The sequence below is a fragment of the Chanodichthys erythropterus genome, chromosome 7 (assembly GCF_024489055.1).
Source record: "Chanodichthys erythropterus isolate Z2021 chromosome 7, ASM2448905v1, whole genome shotgun sequence".
Taxonomy (NCBI): Eukaryota; Metazoa; Chordata; class Actinopteri; order Cypriniformes; family Xenocyprididae; genus Chanodichthys; species Chanodichthys erythropterus.
In genome coordinates this window covers 25,911,236-25,936,023 of record NC_090227.1, presented here as the reverse complement: position 1 = coordinate 25,936,023, position 24,788 = coordinate 25,911,236, and the positions used below count along the sequence as shown (strand labels likewise).

At 40.3% G+C, this 24,788-nt stretch overlaps 1 protein-coding gene across 1 annotated transcript in view; it reads left to right on the top strand.

Annotated features, from left to right (window-relative positions):
- kcp (kielin cysteine rich BMP regulator) overlaps positions 1-24,788 on the top strand; it is an 85,943-nt gene that overhangs the window by 33,953 nt on the left and 27,202 nt on the right. The window contains exons 12-25 of the mRNA XM_067389972.1: positions 115-208; positions 314-396; positions 509-602; positions 2,841-3,005; positions 3,184-3,348; positions 3,531-3,695; positions 4,341-4,450; positions 4,716-4,809; positions 4,901-5,074; positions 5,561-5,643; positions 18,539-18,632; positions 18,863-19,045; positions 22,749-22,925; positions 23,204-23,286. Coding sequence (XP_067246073.1) covers positions 115-208; positions 314-396; positions 509-602; positions 2,841-3,005; positions 3,184-3,348; positions 3,531-3,695; positions 4,341-4,450; positions 4,716-4,809; positions 4,901-5,074; positions 5,561-5,643; positions 18,539-18,632; positions 18,863-19,045; positions 22,749-22,925; positions 23,204-23,286 — 1,764 coding nt within the window. The remainder of the gene's footprint in view (positions 1-114; positions 209-313; positions 397-508; positions 603-2,840; positions 3,006-3,183; positions 3,349-3,530; positions 3,696-4,340; positions 4,451-4,715; positions 4,810-4,900; positions 5,075-5,560; positions 5,644-18,538; positions 18,633-18,862; positions 19,046-22,748; positions 22,926-23,203; positions 23,287-24,788) is intronic.

The following is a 24,788-nucleotide window of genomic DNA, read 5'->3' as shown; positions in this document are numbered from 1 at the left end:
TGGTGCTTTTGGTCATTTTCTGTTAAAATTTAAAGTTACTGTAACTAGTTATTTAAAGTTGTATCTTTGAAATCAGCACTAATTAAGGAGGTTGTGTGTGTTTTTTCCTTGTAGGAAGGGAATATAGCCTGTGAGACTCAGTCGTGTCCTACATCTCCTTGTCGTTTGGTGGAGACTGTAGGTGGGCAGTGCTGTCCCAGGTGTCGAAGTAAGTATAACGTGAGCTTTTTGTACATTTTTGTCAATTGTAATGACATGTAACTTGCTCAGACATGCTCATACTCATCAAAAGAGTCTTTTGTTTGATATGAAGGTTGTGTCCAGGACAATGTGTGGCACCTGCACGGCTCTCAATGGAAGCGTCCTGATGACCCCTGCACGACCTGTACATGCACGGTGGGTCGCCACCTGTTATTAAATACATAGTTTGTTTTCTTAATGTATTGCATGTCTTATGGACTATTAGTGTTTTAGTTTTTAAATGTAATCTCTCTCTCTCTCTCTGTAGGAGGGTCAGGTTCAGTGTGCAAGTGAAAACTGTCATGTCCCCTGTAAGAACCCAACTGCTCCGCCCCCTAGATCCTGCTGTCCTGTCTGTGACGGTGTGTCCAACCTTTTAAATATGACTTGATATTTTTAAATCTGTCTATGAATGATTCATTAGGGCCCGAGCACCGATGTGTGAGGACCCTATTATAATTGCTCAGTTTGTTATTCTTCTTCTCTGAAATTAATCACATTTTTGAGGGCCGAAACATGCTTGAAAACTCATGAAACTTTGCACATGCGTCAGAAGTGGTGAAAATTTACATCTGATATGGGTTTCAGAATTGGTGTTGCAAAATGACTCGATAACGCCACCTACCAAATTTCCAGTGGTGTATAAAGTACTCGAAAACCATACTTGAGTAAAAGTATAGATATCTATAGGTATAGAAAATAATTTTGTTAAAGTCACTGTTTAGAATGTTACTTGAGTAAAAGTTTTAAAGTATGTGATATTTTTTGTACTTAGTTATTAAACATACTTCAGTATTGAAAGTAAAAGTACAAGAAAATGTAAGATACAAAAGGAGCAAAACATTTAAAAAAAAAATTGTTCTATACACAGTAGCAAGATTGTGTTCAGTTTTACATTTTGTTTCTTTGAATTAAAAAATGGTTAAATGTTTATTTTAATTTTTAAATATAAAAAATACTAATATATTAATTATACATTGATCGTTCATGTTAATTCATAGTGCAATATAACTAATGTAAGAGAAAACATTAAAATGTTAAAATGTAAATGTTGAAATTAAAGATGAACAATAATTTTATTAACCTTATTTAATGTTACAAATGGACTCTTATTGTAGTGTTACCATTTTATAAAATTTACAAAGTCATGCTTAAAAATTACCATCTTTACACAAAAAGGCATAGCATAGGTGTATTATATGTAAACTTTCACACATTATTTGGCTCTATTTTAGAAAACTTGATGATTACATAATCAAAATATGTGTTACAGTGCCGATAAAAGAACTGAAATCGAATACATTTCTGATTTATGTTTCTGTCACTGAATGATGAGAATACAGTTTAAATATGCAACTTCGCTGGATAATGAATGCATAACAGCAAAAAAATGGATATAAACTAATGCAAATTAATGGTAACAATCATGACATTAAACAGTTTTTGTCACAATGTTTTAACCGCTTGAGGTACTACTAATGTTAGCATCCTCTCAGCCTCAACGGCAAACATACTACTGTTCTCCACTAATGCAGCATCTAGTCAACAAACTAATTAATTTATAATGATATGAAAATATGTACTGTATTGTACACTGTATAACATACCATTTTGTTGTCTATGTTTTAAATCCGTTTTAGAAGTGTCCCGCTCTGTGCAGCACGCAGCCTCACATCACGTGTCAAAACAAACTCTACAAGGCATCAGTTTTAGTTTTTATTTCACCTCTAGAGGTCGCTCTCATACTGTATAATGACAGCACATTCTTTTCTCATTTCATTTTCCGGACGCAACCCGGAAAATGAAATCAACCACGGTTGTGTGAGCACTTGTTTGCACATGCTTGCTTGCAGTCTGTGTTCTTCCGACTTTATTTTGTAGTGAGTAACGAAAATGCTTTGGGAAAATGTATCGAAGCAAAAGTATACATTTTATTTAGGAAATGTAGTAGAGTAAAAGTAAAAGTTGACAGAAATATAAAAACTCAAGTAAAGTACAGATTCTCCCAAAAAATACTTAAGTATTGTAACAAAGTATTATTACTTTGTTACATTACACCACTGAAAATTTCAATTATGCTCCCTTCACAGTACATTTCATGTACAAGTATGACATTCAGTAGAAACATGTAACAGCCCAATACCTACAAAAAAGTCCCTGGGAACAAAATCTGAAAACCAAAACAGGAAGTGAGATATTTTTAATTTTTTCTGCAAAATTTTGGCAGTTTTTGTCATTTTCTTCTAGAGCTTTAATCAGATCAACATCATATTTGACCTTTGAGACATTAAATTGCGTGTCGGCCTGACAAAGTTCAATGTTTCGCCTTGAAACAGGCAGTTGTTGTAACTCTGGCATACAATGTCCAATCTGCCACAAACTTCACCGTTTTATAATAGTCCTGACCTGAAGACATCTACATGGCAGTCTTCAGTTGTAGTCAAAGCGCCAAGGTGCCACCTAGACTGACGCTGACCAAAGATGTTCTTGTGTGAGGGGGGCAGGTGTATTGACCGGCTGCTAAGGCAGCATACAAAGTAAAAGATAGAAAGTAACTGATTTGAAACTTTAACTTGTGTTCATTCTGTGTGTGTTTGTAGGATGTATAAGGAATGGCATTCGGTATGACGAAGGTGCCACCTGGACTGACGCTGAACAAAGATGTTCTTGTGTGAGGGGGCAGGTGATGTGTATTTGCGAACCCCGGTGCAGCGACCCCTGTGCACCGACCCCCGTGCCCTGCCCAAACCCCACCCCTGCAGCACGTAAGAGAGAGAGAGAAGAAAAGACAAGACAAAGAAAGCAATTAAATTGAAAGATATTAAGGCCTACATAGTTGTCTACATAGACCGGCTGCTAAGTTTTAAGGCAGCATACAAAGTAAAAGATAGAAAGTAACTGATTTGAAACTTTTACTTGTGTTCATTCTGTGTGTGTTTGTAGAATGTATAAGGAATGGCGTTCGGTATGACGAAGGTGCCACCTGGACTGACGCTGACCAAAGATGTTCTTGTGTGAGGGGGCAGGTGACGTGTATTTGTGAACCCCGGTGCAGCGACCCCTGTGCACCGACCCCCGTGCCCTGCCCAAACCCCACCCCTGCAGCACGTAAGAGAGAGAGAGAGAGAAGAAAAGACAAGACAAAGAAAGCAATTAAATTGAAAGATATTAAGGCCTACATAGTTGTCTACATAGACCGGCTGCTAAGTTTTAAGGCAGCATGCAAAGTAAAAGATAGAAAGTAACTGATTTGAAACTTTTACTTGTGTTCATTCTGTGTGTGTTTGTAGAATGTATAAGGAATGGCATTCAGTATGAGGAAGGTGCCGCCTGGACTGACGCTGACCAAAGATGTTCTTGTGTGAGGGGGCAGGTGACGTGTATTTGCGAACCCCGGTGCAGCGACCCCGTTGCAGCGACCCCTGTGCCCTGCCCAAACCCCACCCCTGCATCACGTAAGAGAGAGAGAGAAGAAAAGACAAGACAAAGAAAGCAATAAAACTGAAAGATATTAAGGCCTACATAGTTGTCTACATAGACCGGCGGCTACATCTTAAGACAGCATACAAAGTAAAAGATAGAAAGTATCTGATTTAAATACAATTTTGACTAAAAAAAAAAGAGTTCAGATATACAGGGTGGCTTAATGAAATACATTTTTCAAATTTGGCTTCAAATGTTAAAATATATAACTTAAAATATAACTAAATAATAATAATAATAATAATAATATATATCTGAAAACATCTGCATTTTAATTAGATTGGACTAATTTCTCTCAGGACAGTTCTCAATACTGAATAAAACAGGTATATCTAAAGTAGCGTTTTACTTGAAAGTTTCCACTGCAATCAGCTCGTTGCCATGCTTGCTTGGATTTCCTGGTATATGTTTGTATAAAAGCCATGCTGATTTAGATTTGTATAAGCTGTCTTATTTTCAAATTGTGAGTGTTCCTATAGTGCCTACAAATGCTGCCTTGGTAGGCAGCTCACCAGGGTTTTGAACAGAGCCACAGAATATTCAGGCTAAGAGGTCTAACATTTGCTAACATAAGTAACAATCCATCTAGCTAGAAGATTTTGATCATTATATGACAGGTGGTGAGTGCTGTGGCTCCTGTGGGCAGTGCCAGTACAAGCAGCGTTTTTATGAAAATGGCCAAAAGTTCAAGGACCCGGAGGATCCGTGTGTGACGTGCCACTGTCAGGTATACACAATACTAGATTTTACATTTTATGAATGTTAAATACAAGGTTTTAGTAGGCTTCAGGGTTTGTTCAATCGCTAACCATAAGTACAAAATGAGCAACTGTGGTTGTTAAACACTGTTTAAATGTTTCAGTGATTATCAAATGTTTAACGTTTTGATAAAATATGTTGTTCTTTTCTGAAAGTGTATCTAGTAACTATTGGCTAGTTTCTATACATGAATGTGTGTGTGTGTGTGTGTGTGTGTGTGTGTGTGTGTGTAGGACGGTCAGGCTTTGTGTGATGCAGCAAGCTGTATTGCAGTGACATGTTCTAATCCATACACTCCCCCTGGAGAGTGCTGCCCCCGGTGTCCAGGTACACCTTCACTAACTAACCTCAGATAACTTGATCTTAGTGTGCACACTAACAGTTATTGTGTCCTCTTGCCAATTTCTTCCCTTTCAAGACTGTGAATATGAAAACCGCATCGTTACTAATGGAGATACATTTCCGAATCGTGAGAATCAATGTGAGGATTGTGTTTGCACTGATGGACGTGTGGAATGTAGGAATCGTGAGTGTCCAAAGCCGAAATGCAACAATCCCCGGCCAGGGACGTGCTGCCAAAACAACTGCAATGGTGAGAGCCTTAAGCATCAAAATTGCTTTAGAATAAATTTCGATTTCACAAATAAACTTATTTTTTTATATATCTTCATGCTTTACCTTAATGAAGGCACATTTAAGTTTGCCATCCTTTAACTGAACCAGTTCATTTAAAAAGGTTGTGAGTTGGAACAATTTAATAATAAACAACCAATAAAATGAAATCAACTATGTATGTTATAATATGTAATGAAGCCTAGAATAGAATATTAATTCATTAGGGGCAAATTTGCACACTATATTTTAATTATTGAAGGCATTTTTGTCATGTCAGGTGGCCTGAAACCCTCTTAATCTCTAAATTGATTATTTTTGTGTGCATTTGAATAGTCTCAAATTGCTGTCCATTCTATGTAATTTCTGTTTAGGAGAAATATTATATATACTGTATTAATTTTTTTTTGAAAACCCTTGAGTATATGCAAACCAGTCACTTAAAGCTTCTCTCCCTTTCATTCAGGATGTAGATATGCAGGTAATGAGTATCCAAATGGAATGGAATTTCCACATCCAGTAGACAAATGCAGGATGTGCCGTTGCACCGTAAGTGTCTCTTTCTCCTACGCTACATTCAAATGTTTGGGGTTGGTGAGAAAGAAATCTCTTATGATCATCAAGGCTGCATTTATTTTATCAAATATTATTACATTGTTAATTTATTTAAATATTATACATTTATTTTAAACAACTGCTTTCTATGTTAATATATTTTCAAATGTAATTTATTCAAAGCTGAATTTTAGCGTCATTACTCCAGTCTTCAGTGTGTTATGATCCCAGTTTCAAAGAAGAGCTTCTCATTCCCAGCCCCAGCACTAAAGAACACCGCCAACCACCAAAATCAAATGCAAATTTAATTTATTATGTAAAGGAATGGTAACAGGAACACAAAAAGGCTTCTGGAGGGGACATGGCCAAAATAACAAACTAAACAGAATCTACATCAGTTTTAGATCTAGCTTATCTGTCACAAAAGAAAAAAACAACAACAAAAAGACAATAGCACTTTCTTTTTATTTGCAAAAAAACAATCAGAGTGTCATCTCCAATTCCCTTTAACAGCCAGTTGTGCTTGCGCCATGGCGGATTCATTATTTACATGGTGGAATGTAGACACCCTCAACCTGACGAGTCAGTTTAAATACATTTGTGTATTGTGTAACGCAGTGGTTCTCAAACTTTTTTCCCAGTGGGCCGCACAATGGTCCAAATGAAAGTCTCACGGTCCACATATAATTTACATATGACGTCACCAATACAAACCAATCAGATTTAATGTTATCGTATTAGCAAATACTATTATTATACCTAGATGTTGCACACAATAAATAACAAATAAAAACTAACTTACTGACATTAGCTTTACAATAATTATCTTTAATGCTCAATGAACACACAAACTGTATAAATCACTTTAAGTTGCTATTTAATTCTGTATGACTTTATGACTTTCTTCAACAGCATCGCAATAGTCACCAAACAATCACATAAACGCCTTAATAGGCAAATGTTACTCAGCTCTTTTTACAAACAACATTAAGCGCATTGTAATTACAATCTCTGACGATATCAAGCATTCTGTCATGTCGCAATCCCTCGCGCAGCATCGGATCCGCGAGCGCACGCAGAGTTGGACTCATTCCAGCCGCGGGTGCGCTGATGTGGTTATTTTTTACTGATTTAAAATACATCAAACAAACTTTTACTACAGAGCAAACAGGAAGGCCGTCCATCTCGCTCAACTGATTCTTCCATTCTTCTTAACTTCGATGCTGACTCTTCTTGTTTGCATGTGTTCCTTCATTGTATGTTCCTCATTTTGTTTTTCTCCTCTAATAACAAATTTGACCATTTTTGACCAGGCTTAAATTTACAAAATTAATGGCTACTGTTTGAATTCTTCCTAAGCGCGCACTTGTGTTTGTTTTGTTAACTGAGTGATTGCGTCATTAGCCTACATTGCCTGATGTCTGAAAATAATAAATGCTCACCAAAATTATTTTATATGACAAATAAAGCATTATAGCTCATTTATATTTATTTAATTCACTTTAATTTAAATTTTAAAACAAAAATAAATTGTATGCTATAATTATTATTATTATTTTTTTAAATTGTGATCGGCATATCGCGAGCCGAATTTACATTCGTGACGGGCCGCAGGTTAAGAACCACTGCTCCACACCCATTCAAACGCTTGCTGCAGTGAAGTGTCGCGTTGCGCGACTCACGCCCAATTACACTCACTGGATGTCATGGCAACTTAATCATCGAGGAAAACTTTAAATATCTCGCCTTCGCTTTAATTTCTGACCATCTCCAAAAAGACATAAAACACTAAACAAATGATTCTGGCATGCGTTTATCAAAGTAGGAAATCCAGACTTTTAATCCCTTAACACAATTACTGCTGTTGAAATACGAAATTGAGGCGGGTCCAGATTGAATTCCCTCCGGGTCCGGATCCGGACCGGAGTCCGGACTTTGAGAAGTGCTGGTGTAACGTATCACAGGTATTTAATCAATTAGCTCAAATCAGGGGTGAAATATATATATAATAAATCATAACGCCTTATGATTAATTATGATATAGATCGACCCAAGAGGGAATTATGCACATATATTGTGAATTAATTACAACAGATTATAATCAATTATATATACATGATTAGTTCTAGTTTAATAGTTGTTTAGAAAAACTATCCTAGTTTGTCCCGCAAACTATGGGTTTTCTCATAGACTATTATAAAAGAAATGTTATTCTCTGGCCACGAGAATAACTTCCTATTATTGCATTAAAGCGTAAAGCAATGTTGCAGAATCAACGTAGAAGTGAATGAGTTTTCTGGTGAGGTTTTCTGAATGAGAAGCAGAACACTTGAGGATGAATATAATGTATTTAATATATGAAACTTCTAATACAGAGGTTATTCATCTAAATATGCACAAAGGACATGCGTATATACAAAAGCAAAAGTAAAGACAGGAAAAGAGAGAAGACAAGTAGCAAAACTTACAGACAATCCTTTGAGAGCCAGCAAAAATCAGTATCACTTTGTTAGGTCATATAACTTAACGCATATAAGATAGAGAGAAGCGGTACTTGCATGAGTTTGCGTGCTGAGTTTCAAAAAGAGAAAGGTGATTCTATGCAGCTGCAGTTTATTGGCTTCTCCAATTTCCGCGGGAAGATTTGAACTGAGGACTTGAAAGTTTGTTTTGCTGGAGATGGTCGTCCCGAAGAAGAGGAGCGTGTGATGGAAGCGCAGTTGCAGAAACGTCCGGGAGAGACGTGCACGAGAGGGCGAGGGACAGTTGAGAATGAAACGAGAGAAAAAGGAAAAATGCTTGTGCTTGTCTTTTAAGGAAGAACAAGCCAACACGCCTCCTTGGGTGAAACAGCCAATGATAATGGTGCAATTTTGGCGGGCAAACTTTTTCTTTGTCTTGTCTTGTGGCCTGATTTGCATAATTTATGAAGTGTCAGATCGGAGTGTATTTTTTTCGAAGTACCATTTAAAATAGAACAATGCATTTTACAGTAATGTGACATACATTGTTGAATAAGGCATAAAGAGAGCTTTACAAAGAAACCAAACTTATCAGGTGCAACAAACATAAAAGAGGAGATACATTTTATACTCGAAATTTACTGTTTAGAATGAAACTAACACAACTACAGTCATAGCTAAGCTTACACACTAGGGATACATACATACACTATGTACACTATGGCACAGTCATATTTTGTACATACAATATTCATGCGTGTTTGTGTGTGTGTCTCTGTGTGTGTGTATGTACGTGTATTGGAGTTTGTTGTCTGGAATGCAGTCACATGGCTTGCAGTAATTCGATCCGAGTTGACCATGATCGTTTGAAGTCACAAGGGAGAGAATCGGGAATCCATCGATACAGCCATAAAATGTGTCAAGTGGGCTGTTAATGTCTGCCAGTCCAGAGCCAATGTGAGATTCACAAACAAATGTTCTAGGAGTTAAAACTTAAACATAGTTTATAGTTGGCCTGCTAATTTTTGATCCTGTGCAGACCTTACAGTTACCCCCTTCGACCAACAAAGTTCCCGTGTGGACCTCGTTGGATGGTAACAAAGTTGGATGGCACATGGATCAGGCTGGTCAAACAACAGGTGGTTCCTACTGGTCCTCTGTCCGTCTCAGTGAGGCTGGGCATATTCTCCGGCTTGACACCTCCTCTCCTCTGTCTCCTTTTGAAGCCTCGAGGAAGAGCAGGCAGGCACTTGTCCTTCATCCCTTTGATCCCTTTGGATAGGATGAAGGCCAGACCCAGTATCAGTATCAATTGCTAAGGAGGGGCAAAGGTCCAAGTTGGTAGCAGTCCAAGCCTGAACTATTGGTGAGCTGGGTAGGATGGGCAGTCGGGACAGTGCTTGGAGGGCTATGCAGATGGGAGTAATGTTGATTAGCTGGGACCCCCCTTTCTCAATCCTCAGTTCCAGTTCTGGATCTAAGGTGAGGCGCTCTTCACTTGAGAGATGGTACAACACCAGATCGTCGAGTTGGAAGGTGGCACCTGGGGGTACCTGGATCCACATACTTTGGTTGGGCAGGCTGACACGAGTGGCAGAGTCATCTGATTGTAGGTCAGGGTGGCAGTGTGAGTGGGGGTGTTGACGAGCCATCGATCGCCCACCATCTCGGCTTGTGTTCCGATGACTTGGGTGCGAGGCTTGGCCTCGGCAGGGCAGCGGGTGTCGCTGATCATGGGCTGCAACCGGCAGATTCCTTCAGTGTTGTCTCTGAGGAAAGGCAGAGCTAATGAATGTCTCTGGTCAAAATACACCTTCGCGAATTGGGAGCCCGGTACAGCTGTGGGTTGCTGCCGTGGTAGACTACCACAACTGAGGTGTGTATCTTGATATGGGTGTTACCTGGCCACAACCTGACATTGACCATGTCTTTGGGTCTGTAGATGTTATCTGATTCAATGATGGGTGGATTTAACAGGAAGGCCACCTTATTCTGCTCTGGGTCAACGTGCAGTAGGATGGCACCACCCAGAGAGTAGGCGAGGTGGGCTGGAAAAGGTTGGCCAGTAGCAAAGTCCAGCACAGTTTGTACAGGGTATGGGGGAATCCTATCCATAGCCACACTCTCCATGGAGGAGCTAACTTCCCGCAGCATGTCTGTCATCAGATCTATGACCGGCTGATTTTGGGCAAAGTCATTTTGGTAGACTGTAAACAGTTGCTTCATTGAGTTCACCGTTTGGTTCAGCAGGAAACTGTGAGTACGGAAAACCACCATAATGCCTGTCAAGGATTTGCCGATGGTTTGCAGTGTTTGACTCTGTGTTGCGAGTTGTTTTCTCAGCTGTGGGCATAGCTCGTCGAGGTGCTGGTGAGTGGAGTAGGCTGTGATGAGGCTGGAGTCTCCCAGTTGGTACAGCAGATGCAACGGCAGTGTCACCTTCCGCGCCATCATTAGCGTATATTAGCGTACCCCTTTTGGCCCTGTGGCACTACAAGCTTTGGCGCTGTGAGGTCATCAGGGACACAACGGAGAATGTTTACTCCCACATGCAGCATTTGGTTGATCCCATGCAGTCATTTGAGGCTAGGGGCCGCCGTGGGATCAGATGCCGTGATCGGGAGGATGGAGGGGTTTGAGTGGTGGTGTAAAACAGTTCGTATGGAAGTGTTGGAAATTTTAGTTGTTAGTGACAGTGGCAGTGAGGCGGGAACTGTGACAGGAACAGTACACTGGCTGTGGGTTATTGCTGCCACACTAAGGGTGGGTGACTGGGGTGGGGGTGACCATAGATTGCCATGCAGTGCGCCAAGGGCATTAGTTTGGTCATTCTTGTCTTTGCCACGCCCTGGTTGTTTTGAGTGTCCTTTCACCTTTTCCCAGTATACGTTCATGCCACGTGTTTGGATGATGTCATCACATGTTCGGAACAGGTGTTGATGTTTCACTGGCTTGTTGCTTTCAGTCTTCAAACCAGTTTGTTTCCAGCCCGGAAGATGGCATGTGACACTAAGTCTGGTATAGTTTGAGTCTGTGCAAATGGGTTCTCTGATGTTATGGGCTGAGGCAACTTGAAGGGTTATGACAGTAGCTGCTACTTCAGCATACTGCCATTACTGGGGACCCTGCCTGAAGTTCTGTGGTGGGCAGGGTTGGTTGTTTAACCATCGCACCCCTGCACCTGCCTATAGGATGCCCTCATGGAACATCCATCAACGTAGGCAGTAGGCATACCTTGGCACGCATTCTCTTCAAAGTACCTGTGACAGGTTGGTTGGTTGTTGTTGGGGTACCTTTATCTCAAGTGTCGAAGCTGGTGGGTTATCAGAGCAGTTTTGGCAGGCAGCCAAACCGTCGCCCTGTGCAGACTTGTGGTTTCTGGCATGTCGTGACAGTGGCACTTGATGGTTCAACTTCCTGAAGTCGATGGTGGGTCGCCACTTGCCATCTGGTTTGACAATGGGCCAGATGGGGGCTGAATAGGTGCTGTTGTATGAGCAGATAACACCTTTTTCTTCCATGGAACGAATAATCTTCTGCACTGGTTCATGTGAGGCGATGGGAATTTTGTACTGCCTGACAAAGGTTGGAGGAGCATTTGGGTGTGTATATGGGCTCTATATAGAAAATTGATATAAACATATGAGAATCCATCAATATTTTTCCAAATGTGCATGCTTTTAAGCTAGGCTATATGAAATGCCAAAGAGGTAACATAATTGTTCAGACACTTTGCATCACAGAAATACATTATATTTTAAAGTATATAATAGAATACCATTATTTTAAATTGTAATAATATTAGGGATGCACCGATACCGGTATCTGGTATCGGCCTCGATGCCACATTTTCTAAAGTACTCGTACTCGTTAAAAGTCCCCCGATACCGGGGACCGATACCACGGTCTGAGAAATGTCTATGTTTGAGCGGCGTGTAAGGGGTTAATCAAAGGCGCCGAGTGCCCGCCCCCAGGCCCTGCCCCGGCTGCAGCTCAGAGAGCGGGGAGAAGGCGAGGCGAGACAACATGTCAGCCGTGTGGAACTATTTCAAAGTGAATGAAGATGACAAAACAAAGGCGGACTGCAAATTGTGCTCAGTGAAATTGTCCAGAGGAGGCTCAAAAGGTAGCGCATTTAACACAAGTAATTTAATCAAGCACCTAAAATCCCAACATGACAATGAGTACAAAGAGTTTACCCACGCTTCTAAACCAACACAACCCACGCTGCAGCAAACTCTTGCAAGACGAGAGAAAATGTCCAGAGACAATCCACGTGCTGTGAAAATAACACAGGCAATTATCGAGTACATTGCATTGAGTGACCAGCCACTCTCGGAGGTAGAAAATGTGGGATTCCTGCGTCTCCTCCATGTTTTGGAGCCCAGATATGATGTCCCAAGCCGCCGCTACATGACTGACACAGAGCTGCCTAAACTACACGACTCAGTGAAAAAACATATCCACAGCCTACTGCAAGCCTCTTCTGCGTTTGGTTTCACCACGGATATTTGGACAAGCAGTGTTAGCCCCGTGTCGCTAATTAGCCTAACCTCCCAGTGGATAGATGAGAGTTTCACGCCGCAACGAGCCATATTACATGCGAAACAATTTTGCGGCTCGCACACCAGCCAGGCTATAGCGCATGTGTTTGAGGAAATGCTCCAGACATGGGGTATACCTAAAACATCAGTACATGTTGTGCTTCGTGACAATGCCAAAAACATGATTAAAGCCATGAATGACGCAGGGCTCCCAAGTCTGCCGTGTGTCGCGCACACGCTCCAACTGGCTGTTCACGAGGGCTTATTAGCACAGAGGAGCATAGCTGATGCTATAGCAGTGGGGCGGAAAATAGTTGGGCATTTTAAACATTCCGCTTTAGCCTACTCTTGCCTCGAGGACATTCAGGGACAGCTCAACCAGCCAATAAAGAGACTGCAGCAGGACGTACAGACACGCTGGAACAGCACGTATTACATGCTCCAGTCCCTCATTGAGCAAAAGCGAGTGCTGGGGGTGTATGTGTCCGAGCATCAACTCCCTGGCTATCTCACCGCTCACCAATGGGCTCTTATGGAGAAGACTGTTGCCATCCTCGCCCTCTTTGAGGAACTAACTAAAAAAGTGAGCAGCTACGACGCACTAGCCTCTGATGTCATCCCAGCTGTGACTGTGCTAGTGAGACTTCTAAACAGAGAAACAGACGAGGACCACGGCGTCAAGACAATGAAAGCAACCTTACTGGAAGCTGTCAAGAAGCGCTTCAGTGACGTCGAGACCAATCCACTGTACTTCATCTCCACCATACTTGACCCAAGGTAAAGTCTGTGTGCTATTATGATAAACTACAGTACTAAATTTAAGATTAATTTCCATCTGAAATATTATATTATATTTTTGTACTGAATACACAATACAAAAAAAAAAAATACAACTAAAATACACAAATACAAATGTATGCAATATATATAATATGAAATATATTTCCCTTATTACTACCAGAAAGCCAAATGGCTGGCATTTATGACAGTGGTTTAGGGGAAACTAAAATCTGTCCTATTTTTCCACATATTAATACATTCATGAATTTTGTTCAGGTATAAAGATCGCTTCTTCTCCAACAACACTGCTCCGGAGGCCAAGCTGCACCTGAAGCAGGAGCTGCAGATGATGTCCAGAGCTGAGGCAGAGGAGAGTCGGGCAGAAGCTGCAGAACCTCCTGCTAAACTGTTCAAGGCCCAGGCCAGCACTAGCAGCAGTCTGGACACTGCATTTGAAGAAATCGCTAAGGAGCAGCCCCAGGCAGCACAGCCGCTGGCAGCAGGTGCTGCCATTGAGCTCGACACATACCTCGGAGAGGCCCCAAGCCCTCGTGAAGACAGTCCTCTGAAGTACTGGGGTGTCAACAAAATTAGGTTCCCCACTTTGGCTAAAATGGCCCAGAAATACCTCTCAGCCCCATGTAGCAGTGTGGAAAGTGAAAGGCTTTTTAGCTCAGTGTCACACATTATAGATGAAAACAGAAACAGGCTGACTGCTGATAATGCAGAAAAGCTACTTTTCTTAAAAAAAAACCTGCCACTCACTTTTTCTAAATAGGCTCCATTAAGTGAGTCGTCTTCGACTTGATGTTAATACCTACCTCAGTTGCACTATCTGCCGCAGTTCTATGTTGGTGGATGTTGTTAGTTTATTCAAATATTGTGCACTAAATAGCAAAGATGTTTATTAACCCTCTGGAGTCTGAGGCTGATTTGGGGCTTGGAGAAGTTTTGACATGCCCTGACATTTGTGCTTTTTTCAGTTGTTCATAAACATATAAATGACAAAAGTGTCATTACACTGTATTCAGCACAAACTAGGCTACAATAATATGTGAGGAACATGTATGTACATGTTTGTGTTTTTGAAGGAATAACATTTATGCGTGGTTATTGAAAAAACAAAAAACTTAAGTCACTGAAATAAGGCCAAAAAAAGTATAGTAAATCTGTGTTCACAAGACTTTTGGGTATTGGAGGTTGTAGGCTAGAGTTTTTGCTTCAAAATTATGTAAAAATTATGCTGCCTATTCCTTCATATAAAACAATATATTGATTTAGTTTTTGTAAGACACTTTTTGCCAAGAAACCTAGTATGCGAGGAGGCGTGAATCACCACTGAAAATGGAAAAAAAGAAACAAAAACTCATCTAAAATTCATCTGTAGAAGAAAAGTAAACAGGAAGTAACTGCATGTCTTCTAGAGATCGCTAACCATGACTTTTACATCCAGATAAACACTTTTCAAGACAATAAATACACGATTGAGATGATGAATGCATGTATTGCCTCTGAATTAGCGTCTGAATAGCGCTGGCTCCGTGGGCGTGGCCGCATTAGCGGATAATGAGCTGAAACACGGATTTCTGACATGGCTCTCTTTTCATACAGATTACATAAACACAGAAGGTTTGTTTTCGATTTGACTTACATGATTTAAAACCTGACATCTTAACGTTTTTTTAGACGTAAGTTTAATTTTTCTGTGATTAGTATTCACTAAGTTACAGTTCATTTTCTGAGAATTATCAGATTGGACTTCGTTCAGAGGGAGAGGAGAGATCACGCATCATGTTAGTTTTCTTTATTTTACAAAAAGCACAACATTTTGTTTTTACTTTGAGTGTATATAAATAAAAGAAGATATTCTATAGTTTCAATTGATATATTACTTATGTCTCTATGACAAGAAATGACGGAGTATTTTAAGTCTGTTTTGCTGCAATGTGAAAAAAAACCTGCAAAACGCGCCGGCGCGTTTTTAGACCTCAGAGTGTTAATGCCCCTTGTGTTGTCCAAAGCAGCAGAGTTTACAACAAACTGAAAAAAATACTTGAGTTGCACTGTCACTTCAAAAAAATTTTTTATAATTATTTATTCTGTAATATTTTGCATACAACATGCTTTTCATTTTAAATAAGTGTTCTTAATTCCAAACTAGTCCCTTGTTTTTTTGTTAAATTTATATGACTAAAGCTGTTACCTGTAAATTGAAATCATGTTTTTTTATTAAGTACTCGGTATCAGTATCGGCGAGTACTGAAATGCAAGTACTCGTACTTGTACTCGTACTCCAAAAAAGTGGTATCGGTGCATCCCTAAATAATATTTCACAGTATTGCTGTTTTTTCTTTATGTTTGATATACACCATGATGAGCTTGAGACATGATTTTGAGACATTTTTTCACAGCCTACCTGACTGAAAGAGCTCATTATTTATGCAGGTCATTACAACTCATTATGCGATTCTTTTGTCTTCTCAGGTGTAAATGACCATGATGATTCACGCCTCCACGCATACTGTGTTTCTTGACAAAAAGTGTCTTACAAAATTTAAATCTCTATATTGTTTTACATGAACGAGTAGGCAGCATAATTTTTACAAAATATTGAAGCAAAAACTCTAGTCTACAACCTCCAATACCCAGAAGTCTTGTGAACAGAGATTTAATATATATTTTTTGGCTTTATTTCAGTGACTTAAAGGTGCTAAAGAGGATGTTTTGTTTTATACATTTTTGCAATATTACTTGAAACTGTCTTTACTAACTGATAAAAGACTATTTATTAGGTGCACTGAAAGTAATAATATTAATATACATCATCTGTGCACGAGGTAGGGCCTTAAAAACATCAGCCAATCGTTTACGCGATCATCGCGTAAACGATTGGCGCTCTGGCTTGTCAATCACTGCCATGACGTTCCTTGTGATAGACGTGCGCGGATTGGCCCTCTGGCTTGTCAATCTTGCCGTGACGTTCCTTGTGAGAGATGAGCACGGCTGCACGCTCCAGTAACTTTCCACACTCCACAGGCGCTGCATGCAATGTTTTTGTCAGAAGACAGGAGTAACAACTGCAGATTATGAGTTACCTGCGGTGAGTCCGACATAATGAATCCAAAAAACACGACACAGCGAATGCTGGTGTTAAACACTCGTTTTCCAATACTCATGCACGAGTTTTGGGAGGCGTTCCTTTAAAACTCAGTAACAGTCTTTGGATTTTCAGTCGACGAAAAAATCCTCTCTATCACCTTTAAGTTTTTTGTTTTTTCAATAACCACACATAAACATTATTCCTTCAAAAATACAAACATGTACACATGTTCCTCACATATTATGGTAGGCTAGTTTGTGCTGAATACAGTGTAATGACACTTTTTCCATTAATATGTTTATGAACAACTGAAAAAAGCACAAATGTCAGGGTATGTCAAAACTTCTCCAGGGCCCTGAAAATCCTCAGACCCCAGAGGGTAACTGGTGCAGACAGTTAGTGGGATGTAGGCTAGACACTTATTGTCGATAGCCGAGAATGACTGCGTGAGCCAATTTGTGTGGGTGAGTGCCGGATTTAAATAAAGATTTTGACAGGCGGTAGCTCTACGAGTCCTCTAATGACTCTGGCTGCTCGGTCGTCTATCTATTATTCAGCTTCCGTGATGGCTCTCATAGGCTCTGCCTTTATGTGAACTGAAAAAAACAGACACAGCAGAAAAGCAAATAGAATAGAACAGGATGGATGCAATTAATGAGAAACAGAACAATAAACAAATAAAAGGGAATAAAATAGAATAGAAATAAAATAAGAACAGGAAGGGCTAGAGGGGAGAAGTGAAACTTAAGCTTCCTACCAGGGCAAGGGTTTATGATAGATCCAGATGAGGGTGCTGTTGCATTATAAAACCTAGAGGGCTGGTATGGCTTAAGAGTAAAAGGGTTGGCCAGCACTTAAATGATCAGAGAATATCTAATATTCTGTGTCTTTGAATGGCAGTGAATTGACTGTATGTCATTAATCTAGGCCTGGAGTGAATTGTGATTGCTCAAATAAGAACTCAATGGTGGGGGCGACCTTTCCTAGACGTTCCATCACTCGACTGCAGTGTCCGTGGGCACCGTGTCCCCTTTGTACCACGATGCAACCTCTCAAACAGTGACTTTTAGCACAACTGGTAGATTTGAAAATGTACTCAGGTGAGTTGCTTTTTTGCCAACGGCCAGATTGACGGGTCAAAATTGAGTTTTCCCTGAACCCAGAGTCTGTCCCCTCAATGGGCAGTTACTCAAACCTCGATAGCAGCAAAAATGTTTTGCAATTCCAGATTAACCCATTAAAATGTAAGTACAATGTAAAAACAGGTATGTACACAAGTGCATTGTATCATATGACTAATTTAAATGTAAGTACATAGTAGTTAAGGCCACTTAAAGGATTAGTCCACTTTTAAATAAAAATTTTCAGATAATTTACTCACCCCCATGTCATCCAAGATGTCCATTTCTTTCTTTCTTCGGTCGAAAAGAAAAGGTTTTTGATAAAAACTTTCCAGGATTATTCTCCTTATAGTGGACTTCAGCGGCCTCCAGACAGTTGAAGGTCAAAATTACAGTTTCAGTGCAGCTTCAAAGGGCTTTAAACGATACCATGTGAGGAATAAGGGTCTTATCTAACGAAACAATCGGTCATTTTAGAAAAAAAATACAACTGTATATGCTTTATAAACACAAATTATCGCCTTGCACATGCTTCCGCTTTCAGCATTCTTCAAAATGCTTATGCTGTATTTCCAACGCCTTCCCTATTCTACTTACGGAACGAACGCGGTGCCAGTTTAGTTTTTTCCGTAAGTAGAATAGGGAAGGCATAATATTTGTGTGTTTATTTTCAGAATCTTTGATGAATAGAAAGTTCAAAATTCTTTTGTAACATTAGAATTGTATTTACTGTGACTTTTGATCAATATAATACATCCTTGCTGAATAAAAATATAAAGAAAAAATCATACTGACCCCAACTTTTGAACTGTAGTGTACATCCACACATATCAGAGTCATACTGTAGATCTGTGTTGTGTCTCTGTGTGTGTTTGTCTGTAGAATGGTAACGTCCAGTGTCTGATGAAGCGATGTCTAGTGGTGAATTGTGCTGATTCGTTCATTCAGCCAGGAGAGTGCTGCGCCCAATGTCCAGGTCACACTGCTGCTCTTATACCACAATCACGTCACGTCTGAATCACCTTAATTACAAGTTGACAATTTAAAGATTGTACTCTAAGCTGTTTACATGCAATTTACTAGTCAGCATCTCACAATTTCAACATGATGTGACACACCATTACACCCCCTTGTACTGTGTATCTCCATAAAAGGGTTTGTTTTGAGTGTATGTAGATGTAAATGTGTTTATCTCATTCCTTACAGCACCCCCTGCTGACTGCTATATTGAAGGACAGCGTTACAGACACATGCAGCAGTTCCACCATCCTATTAACAGATGTCAATTATGCTCCTGCACCAATGGGATGATGAGATGCCAGCACAGGCCCTGCCCCTCTGCCACCTGCTCTCACCCCATAATTCAAGAGTGCTGTCGCACATGTGATGGTGAGACACTTCTTAAAAACCCCATGAGTTTTAATGAGGTTTCATCAATAAATACTGATATGTAGAGAGCAGTATTTATATTTATATATGTATGTATATGTACACTACCTTTCAAAAGTTTGGGGTCAGTACGAGTTTTTCTTTTTAAGATATTAATACTTTTATTTAGCAAGGGTGCTTTATATTGAGCAAAAGTGACAGTAAAGACATTTATAATATCAAAAGATTTCTACTTCAAATGAATGTTATTCTTTCTATTTATCAAAAACTGTATGTACTGTATTTTGTTCAAATTAATGCAGCCTTGGTGAGCATAAGTGACTTTATACTTTAGAATGTTAGCTATATATATATATATATATATATATATATATATAGTTGAGACCAGGGCTTGGTTTCCCGAAACCTTCTTAACTCTACGTCGTTCTCAAATTATACCTTAAGCTGTACCTTAACGTTAATACGTGTTTCCCGAAACGTTCTTAGTTAAGTATACCTTCTGTAAGTCATACTTTCGTAAGGTTGGTCTGGACCACTCTTAGCTATACCTTATCACTGTTTATAGTCAATACGAATATAATTCTGAAGCTGTAATACACCCAGTGTTCGATTAGGATTATGGCAAAGAATAAAATGCAAAAAAATTAACTGCTAAATTCAAATGTGCTTTAGCGCTGATCCAGAGACAGACGCGCGCTCTGCGCTTGTCATGTAACTTTATCACAACTATTCGGTGTTTTTAACCTCATCGCGCTTTATTTTAGGTTTCAGACATTTAAATACACATTTGAATTAAGTAGGCTACTGCATAAAAAAAGACATTTATAGTTTGTTAAATTCAAATTACACTGATGTCTACGGAAGCTGCAACAATAACCCTTTTTTCATATTTGATATGTTTTATTCATATCAGATACACATTGTTTATGAAACAATAAAGTTTACTCCATTCTTCTCCCAGTTCACCGGCCACATACTTTTATGTATTTCGGGGAAGATTTCGTATAGGCTATCCGACAGCTCTAACTGCCGTGCAAACTCATCGCGTGACAAAACACATTCACTTCCACATATTTTACAATCGTAAATTCATGATATAGTTAACAAGTTTGTGAATATTAAAAAAAAAAAAACAAAAAAAAAAACTATATAAACGAGATACCTACATGTCCGTCAGCTGCATGACGCGTCTCCAAGAAATTAAAACTTTATTCTAAATAAAGGTCGCCTTAAACTCACGCTGATGGGAGCTCCGCGCCCCCAGAATATATAAATTACAATATAGATTTAGTTTGCAATTTAGATTACTTTTATAACATACCATGAGTCCTGATAAATGCAATTTCTACTTCTGAAGTGCTTATTTTTATAAAGAACACTGATTTCTCACATAACGCAGTGAAGCAGCGACTGTATAGAGTGAATTATCGATTCTCGAGCCATCGATATCAACCAATTCAGCACCGCCACCATGGACAGCACCTGGTAACGTGGCACTTAAGAAGATATACCTTAAGCAACCTCCTAAGGGATAGTTCGGGGAACACGCCTAGAAACGGTACATCTTCAGTTAAGGTCTACCTTTAGAGTCTTCGTAGCGCGCTAAGAGACAACGTTATCGGGAAACCCAGCCCAGATATTTACATGCACTTCAGAAAAAACACAAAAACTTTTTTTTCTTTACTGTCATACATTAAATCATAGTAAACATTTTCTGTTTTAGATCAATAAATATTAACATATTTTTTGTATTTGTTAAATGTCAGAATTTTTGTTAAATGTCGAGCGAGGGAGAATTTTTATGTATTTTTCTTATCACTTTCATCAAAGTCAGAAGTATACATACACTAAGTTTATTGTGTCTTTAAACAAAAAGAAAACTCCAGATGATTCCATTCTGAGCTTTAGAAGCTTCTGATAGGTTAATCGATTCCATTTGAGTTAATTGGTGTGCATCTGTGGATGCATATAAAGGCACACCTCAAACACAGAGCATCTTTCTTTGATATCATGGGAAAATCAAGAGAAATCAATCAAGACATCAGGAAAAGAATTGTGGACCTCCACAAGAGTGGCTCATCCTTAGGTGAAATTTCCAGATGCCTGAAGGTCCCATGTTCATCCATTCAGACAGTAATATGCAAGTATAAAAAACATGGGAATGTACAACCATCATACCGCTCAGGAAGGAGACGGATTCTGAGTCCCAGAGAGGAATATTTTTGGTGCGAAATGTGTGAATCAACCCCAGGACAACAGCAAAAGTCCTTGTGACGATGCTGGCTGAAACTGGCAAGACAGTGTCATTATCCACAGTAAAATGAGTCCTGTACCATCATGAGTTGAAAGGTTACTCTGGGAGGAGAAAGCCATTACTTCAAATCCACCATAAAAAATTCAGACTACAGTTTGCAACTGCACATGGGGACAAAAATCTTCATTTCTGGAGACATGTCCTGTGGTCTGACGAAACAAAAATGTAACTGTTTGGCCATAATGATAAACGGTATATTTGGAGGAAAAAGGGCAAAGATTTGAAGCCTCAGAACACCATCCCAACTGTGAAGTATGGGGGTGGTAGTATAATGTTGTGGGGCTGCTTTGCTGCAGAAGGGACTGGTGCCCTTCACAAAATAGATGGCATCATGAGAAAAGAAAATTATGTGGATATATTGAAGCAACATCTGAAGACATCAGCCAGGAAGTTAAAGCTTGGGCGCAAATGGGTCTTCCAAATGGACAATGACCCCAAGCATACCTACAAATTAGTTACAAAGTGGCTTAAGGACAAAGTCAAGGTATTGGAGTGGCCATCACAAAGCCCTGATCTCAATCCCATAGAAAATTTGTGGGCGGCACTGAAAAGGCAAGTGCGAGCAAGAAGGCCTACAAACCTGACCCAGTTACACCAGTTCTGTCAAGAGGAGTGGGTCAAAATTCCAGCAATCTATTGTAGAAAGCTTATGGAAGGATACCCAAAACGTTTGGCCCAAGTGAAATTTCAGGGCAATCCTACCAAATACTAAGTAAGTGTATGTATACTTCTGACTTTGATGAAAGTGGTAAAAAAATACATAAAAATTCTCCCTCGCTCGATTCTGACATTTAACAAATGCAAAATATGTTAATATTTATTGATCTAAAACGATCAAAGTTTACTCTGATTTAATGTATGACAGTAAAGAAAAAAAGTTTTTGTGTTTTTTTCTGAAGTGTATGTAAATATCTGGTTTCAACTGTACATGTATATATATATATATATTTATATGCGCTACCATTCAAAAGTTTAATTTTGAATGGAAAGTTTATATACATGAAGTGTGTCTGACGTCGGCCATGCAGGCTGTCTGTATAATAGGAAGGAGCACGCTAATGGTAGTACATTTGAGGATACATCAGACCCATGCAGGACATGTGTTTGTCTTGATGGGACAGTCACATGTAATCGTAAACAATGTCAGCGCATCGCCTGTCCTTTCCCTGTACAGGGCAAGTGCTGCCCACATTGTGATGGTACATATATTTTTGCATATATTTATACACATTCATGTGAAGATTTGCATGATGTACAGGAAATTAAAATAATTGAGTATTATTAGTGGCTGTTTAAGTGTCTTATATATTACAGTATGTAATTGAATCAACATTATTATTATTATTATTATTATTGTTATGAGTTGTATTTTTTTTTTTTTTTTTTCAGGGTGCATATATGGTGGCGTGGAGTACCAGAATGGTCAGGAGTTTGCAGACCATGCTGATCACTGTGGTCGTTGCATGTGCAGGAATGGTCATGTGACCTGCAATAAGAGGCAATGTCGCAACCTGCGATGTAGTCACCCCGTCATTCGGCTGGACCAATGCTGTCCTGTGTGTGATGGTACTGTATTACACTGTCTACAGACAAAGTGCACTTTTAGCAGAAATTAAATTTTACAATCAATTCTCTTCTGATTAAAATGAGAACTAAGTATTGATGACTCATCCTGCACTACAATGATTTTTGTCCAATTAGATGCTCTTTAGAATGAGAATGCCCCTCCCCTTCATAAAACCTGCAAGTGACTTGCAAGTTGCAAATTAGGGTTCATGGCTGTGGTATAAACTAAAACATATGACCCTCACATTGATAAGAGTGTGTGTGTGTTTATTGCACAGGCTGTCAGTTTGAGGGAAGAGTTTATGCAGATGGTGAGACATTCCAATCACCCACAGGATCATGTGAGGAGTGCAGGTGCTCTGTAAGTACACACGCAAACAGAGTGATAATTATGTTTTGTTTTGTTACATTTTAAAGGGGACCTTTTATGCAAAATTTATTTTTACATGGTGTTTGAACATAAATTTGTGTCAGCAGTGAGTATACAACCACCCTATAATGGTAAAAATCCACCCACTTTTTTTAATCCCCATAAATCATAAATAGTGTCTCAGAACAAGCAGTTTGCATTTTCTATGCAATATGACATCACATTGCTTAGGCCCCGCCCAGAAGTGCTGACAGACTCTGCCCTATTAGCATAGTCCTGCCCTGAGTGAGCTGTACACAGTCCACAGCATTTAACAGCAGCATTCAAGTAAGAAATGTATTCTTATTAAAGCTACTAAATTTATTCAGTCAAGAGCAGTGTAACACAGTTCATATGTACGGGAAGGAGGCGGGAACCGGCGAACATTCATCAAAACTTTAATACCAAAATGAACAAAGAACCCTCGCGGACGTCTGCCGGCCATACAAACATAATAAAACATAAAATAAAGTCCAGGCCTGGTCCTCTCTCGTCCTTCACAGTCGTCGCTCCTCCTTTTATGCTCCCGGAGTTCCTCCGTGAGAGACTCAAGGCCGGTGCGCCTCCCAGGTGATACTCGTTATCACTTGTGTCACCGGCCTCGCGCCGTTCCCTCACGGCTCTCGCCCGCCCTGGTCGCCACATACCCCCATCGCCCCTCACAGGCCGGGTGGTACTCCCGAGACTGCGCTCTACTCCCCCCCGGGGCCTGTCTCGGCGACCGCAGCACCTGGGGGTAAGGACAGACGAGACGAGAGAAAGGAAATGGAAGCAAGGGGAGCGACAGGACGAGAGAGGGGAGAGAGGAAAAAGAGAAAAAAAATTCTGAGTCCGGCTCCCAGACACACTGCCGCTCAGTCCTCAGCTTGCCAAGAAGCTCTTCCTCGCGGTGCCATGCGATGGCACTGGACGCTCAGTGGACGGCCCGATCCTTGACCGCCTCCTGGCGGCCGGCGATGGCTCCTCCGGTTGAGGGCAGCTGGCAGCAAGTCCCCCGTTCCCTGCTCCTCCCCTTCATGGCGGACGGCAGCAGGCTCTGGCCCACGGCGGACGGCGGTGACTCCTCCGCTCCCTATTGGAAGGTAGCCACCCCACCTCGTCCCAGGAGCACGGCATCTGGGTCTCCGTCCCACCTTTCACAAGGCTCCAGTACCACCGCCTCGGGCAGCCTCTCGCGGTCTTCACTCCCGCGCTGCCCGAACTCCGCAGCACCGCGATCCCCCTCAGCAGCGAGAGCACTCTCTGACAGCATGTCCTTCCTTCCTCCTGGGTTTCGGCACCAATGTAACGCAGTTCGTAAATATGGGAAGAAGGAGGCGGGAACCGCCGAACATTCACCAAAACTTTAATACCAAAATAAACATAGAACAAAACGAAAGTAATGCCGGCAGACCCTCACGGACGTCTGCCAGCCATACAAACATAATAAAACATAAAATAAAGTCCAGGCCTGG